A 5000-nucleotide genomic window follows, 5' to 3' on the forward strand; every position below is an offset into this window, starting at 1 on the left:
GTTGATCCGTTTGAGGTCATAACATAATGACATAATCTTGAGGTCATAACATAATGACATAATCTTGAGGTCATAACATAATGACATAATCTTGAGGTCATAACATAACACTGTCACATGCGATGGAGCTGCGAGGGCCTCTTACCGTGATCAGCTCCAGCTCAGAGAAGAGCTTCTTAAACTTCCCCGGACATTTCTGAGGAGAGAAAACGTTAAGGGTGAGAGAACAGGGGAGGATGCCTGGACATCGTTGTCTGTCGGGTGGAAAACCTCACACTAGTTCAAGCCTGTTTTAGGATTCGAATGTGAAAAAATAGCAAACGTAATAATAATAATAATAATAATAATAATAAAACTTTATTTGTATAGCACCTTTCATGACATGAAATGCAGCTCAAAGTGCTTTACAGAGCAATGGAGAATAAAAGAAAAGCAACGACATTAAAAAACAAGCAGTAATGCAATACAGTGAGGACAGTGTATAACAAAAAATAAATAAAAGATCAATTAAAAGCAATGTTGTAGAAGTGGGTCTTGAGCTGAGCTTTAAAAATGTCTACAGAGGCTGCCTGTCGAAGGTACAGTGGGAGTTTGTTAAACTACAGAGGCTGCCTGTCGAAGGTACAGTGGGAGTTTGTTAAACTACAGAGGCTGCCTGTCGAAGGTACAGTGGGAGTTTGTTAAACTACAGAGGCTGCCTGACGAAGGTACAGTGGGAGTTTGTTAAACTACAGAGGCTGCCTGTCGAAGGTACAGTGGGAGTTTGTTAAACTACAGAGGCTGCCTGACGAAGGTACAGTGGGAGTTTGTTAAACTACAGAGGCTGCCTGTCGAAGGTACAGTGGGAGTTTGTTAAACGACAGAGGCTGCCTGTCGAAGGTACAGTGGGAGTTTGTTAAACTACAGAGGCTGCCTGTCGAAGGTACAGTGGGAGTTTGTTAAACTACAGAGGCTGCCTGTCGAAGGTACAGTGGGAGTTTGTTAAACTACAGAGGCTGCCTGTCGAAGGTACAGTGGGAGTTTGTTAAACTACAGAGGCTGCCTGTCGAAGGTACAGTGGGAGTTTGTTAAACTACAGAGGCTGCCTGTCGAAGGTACAGTGGGAGTTTATTAAACTACAGAGGCTGCCTGACGAAGGTACAGTGGGAGTTTGTTAAACTACAGAGGCTGCCTGTCGAAGGTACAGTGGGAGTTTGTTAAACTACAGAGGCTGCCTGTCGAAGGTACAGTGGGAGTTTGTTAAACTACAGAGGCTGCCTGTCGAAGGTACAGTGGGAGCTTGTTCCATGCCGACGGCCCGTAGAAGCAAAAAGCTAGAAGCTTCCCCGTATTTTTTAGTTGCCATTTTTTTCAGGCAAAGCAAGCAGGCCAGCAGTGGAAGACCTTACGTAGCAGGTGGACGAGGTCAAAGAAGGTCAAAAGGAGTCGCTTCGCACCGTGCTTTGAACTCTGTAGTAACGAGCGTCACACGAACATGAACACTAGATGGCAGTAAAGAAGTAAACAAAAAAAACCCCAAAAAAAACCCCAAAGTATGGAAATAAAACATGGAGATAAGAGGTTTCTGCCCCGACTGCAACGTTATGATACATCCAGCCGGTGCACGCACGCACACACGCACTCACTCACGCACGTGCACACATACGCACACATACGCACACACACACACACACACACACAGACACTCTCTCTTACCTCCCACGTTTGGTTGAGTCTGCTGACCGCCGCTGTGTTGAGTCCCATGATGATGGCGAAGGCCGAGTTCAAATTACGCTGAGCCTTACAGCTGCACACACACACACACACACACACACACACACACACGCACGCAGGCACGCACGCACGCACGCACGCACGCACGCACGCACGCACACACACACACACACACACGCACGCACGCACACACACACACACACACACACACACACACACACACACACACACACACACACACGTCAAGACATTATATGCATAGATATAGATTTGCATGTGCATACAGTAGGGCTGACCTTGATTAGTCGAATAGTCGACTAATCGATCGGAACGGGTCTCAGTCGACTGACCACCTCTTAGTCGATGTTCATCAAAAAAAAAAAAATATTGTATATAAAAATACAATATTTACAAAAATATACAAAAATATTGTATTATTCCACTAGGTCTGTGGGGGACATAAACACATTTGAACATTCTGACTGTTCAAATCTCCAATGTGCATGTGGAGTGTGTCTGCCTGTGTGGCAATGTGCCACTGCCTGTGACTTGAATCGCACAGTGCGCTGGCCTGATAGACTCCAGAATCTCAATCTCACCTGCTGTGCTCAATCTGGCTAATGACAAGCCTCTCAGTCTGGGGGGGGGGGGGGGGTGCTCAGTCGACTATTAGTCGACTAACAGCAAATTTATTCATCTATCAGTCGACTATACAAATCCTTAGTCGGGGACAGCCCTAGCATACAGACATCTGTTTGTGTACATGCGTGTGTTTTAGCGTGCCTGCTCATGGCAGTTTGAGTCAAGAAATTGCCGATGACCTTTCACCCCTGATCACATGACTCATTAAGTTGTGTAAGTGTGCCAATAAGTGCTTCTCCCAGAAAGCAAATTAATATATACTGTTTTTTTCCGTTTTTTTTCCATTAAAAGGTATATTCAGTGATTTCACTTAATTCAAATATCACTTATTTTTTTTGTTTTGTTGTGATAATCCTCTCTACTATAGAGTGTGCTGACCATATAAGGAGTTCCTCCCTGTCCCCAGTTAACCCCGGGGGGGGGTCAAAAAACCTTAGGTTTCGTTTTTGGCTCTCTATCCTGATTGGATGAAAGGCTTAGGTCCCAGCCAAAAACGATAGCTAAGGTTTTTTGAGTGAAATCACTGAATATACCTTTAAGTGATGATAAATATTTGGGATAGGAAGAATTTAGTTATACTACACAAGCCGTAGTGCTTCCTGTATTAACCTTGGCTAGCTTTATCAATTTAGTTGATTATTAAAAAAATAAGAAGCAAAGATTTAACTTAAAAACGTTCGCTCTGAAAGAATATACATTCAAAGATTTGCGCCACATTTTCACGATTTTTTTCAGAAATAGCAGATCTACAAGCTCGTAGCGCTTGTAGATCTGCTATTTTCAACCACTAAAGTTTAAAATAACAGTTAGAGTGGTTAAACGCTATGAGGTGACACAGATGCTGCCTCAGGTCTAAATGGGGTAATTCATTTACTGCCAGCATGGTTTCAGTTTGTAGTCCCTTCAGTTTGTAGTCCCTTCTCTGCAGAGGTCTTTTCAGTTTGTAGTCCATTCACTGCCGAGATCTTTTCAGTTTGTAGTCCCTTCTCTACCGAGGTCTTTTCAGTTCGTAGTCCCTTCAGTTCGTAGTCCCTTCAGTTCGTAGTCCCTTCAGTTTGTAGTTCCTTCAGTTCGTAGTCCCTTCAGTTCGTAGTCCCTTCAGTTTGTAGTCCCTTCAGTTCGTAGTCCCTTCCCTACCGAGGTCTTTTCAGTTTGTAGTCCCTTCAGTTTGTAGTCCCTTCCCTGCCGAGGTCTTTTCAGTTTGTAGTCCCTTCAGTTTGTACTCCCTTCAGTTCGTAGTCTCTTCAGTTTGTAGTCCCTTCAGTTCGTAGTCCCTTCAGTTCGTAGTCCCTTCAGTTTGTACTCCCTTCAGTTCGTAGTCTCTTCAGTTTGTAGTCCCTTCAGTTCGTAGTCTCTTCAGTTTGTAGTCCCTTCAGTTCGTAGTCCCTTCAGTTTGTAGTCCCTTCAGTTTGTAGTCCCTTCAGTTTGTAGTCCCTTCAGTTCGTAGTCCCTTCAGTTTGTAGTCCCTTCAGTTCGTAGTCCCTTCAGTTTGTAGTCCCTTCAGTTTGTAGTCCCTTCAGTTCGTAGTCCCTTCAGTTTGTAGTCCCTTCAGTTTGTAGTCCCTTCAGTTCGTAGTCCCTTCAGTTTGTAGTCCCTTCAGTTTGTAGTACCTTCCCTGCCGAGGTCTTTTCAGTTTGTAGTCCCTTCAGTTTGTATAGTCCCTTCAGTTTGTAGTCCCTTCAGTTTGTAGTCCCTTCAGTTTGTATAGTCCCTTCAGTTCGTTGTCCCTTCAGTTTGTAGTCCCTTCAGTTTGTATAGTCCCTTCAGTTCGTAGTCCCTTCAGTTTGTAGTCCCTTCAGTTTGTATAGTCCCTTCAGTTCGTAGTCCCTTCAGTTTGTAGTCCCTTCCCTGCTGGCTTGAAAAGTGAACGTTTCAAGCCTGTTTTCTCAACTCGCTGTTTCTCCTGCAAGACATTACTCTATAAGCCATGTCTCCAAAACCAGTGGGTCAAACTGAACAACCAACAGGTCAAAAAAAATCCAATGGCAGTCCCTCAGTCAAATCTGGTCACATATGTCAAAACCCACGTCAAAAGTGTTCCTGTGCTGTCGCCTCACAGCTAGAAGGTCCTGGGTTCGATTCCCGCTCGGGGCACTGTGGGTGCTGGCGGCGTGTTTCCTCCTCCACGTCATCAGTGCCCATACCCGAAGGCGGGGTTGGCAAAAGGGCCTTTCTGTGTGGAGTTTGCATGTTCTCCCCGTGTCCCCTAGGGTAGGTACCCTCACAAAAACATGCAGTAATCCTGGTCTCTAAACTGCCTCCCCCTGGCCAGCCGGGGCGCCTGATGGAGGGGAAAGGAACTGGTTGGAATAACGTGTTCCTTCCACGCGCTATACGTCCAACCAGGGAAACTCCCCCCTGTCAGGTGTAAAGGAGCAACTTGGACACTCAGGCATGAAGGAAGCATGAGTTCAAGTCCGTTGCTCTCCCCAGGTTGGTGGAGGGTGTGTAGAGCCCAGGATCACATTAGATGATTGACACAGGGGTGAAAAATGGGTTACAAAATTGTGGGATAAAAAAAAAAAAAGTGTTCCTGTGTGTGTGTGTGCGTGCGTGCGTGCGTGCGTGCGTCCTTACTGCGCTGCGATCTTGATGAACTTCTTGAGCAGCTGAACCCTCTTGCTGAGCGACGGACACATGAGCAC

General features: G+C 45.4%; 1 protein-coding gene across 1 annotated transcript in view; it reads right to left on the reverse strand.

Moving 5' to 3' along the window:
• The window catches only part of rapgef5a (Rap guanine nucleotide exchange factor (GEF) 5a), a gene marked incomplete at its 5' end in the record, with an annotated part of 81682 nt that overhangs the window by 4640 nt on the left and 72042 nt on the right, over positions 1 to 5000 (reverse strand). The window contains 3 exons of the mRNA XM_080787276.1: positions 146 to 196; positions 1696 to 1786; positions 4933 to 5000. The exon at positions 4933 to 5000 is cut by the window's right edge and continues 111 nt beyond it. Coding sequence (XP_080643402.1) covers positions 146 to 196; positions 1696 to 1786; positions 4933 to 5000 — 210 coding nt within the window. The remainder of the gene's footprint in view (positions 1 to 145; positions 197 to 1695; positions 1787 to 4932) is intronic.

This window comes from Protomyctophum bolini (genome assembly GCF_963924005.1).
Source record: "Protomyctophum bolini genome assembly, chromosome: 17".
Lineage (NCBI taxonomy): Eukaryota > Metazoa > Chordata > Actinopteri > Myctophiformes > Myctophidae > Protomyctophum > Protomyctophum bolini.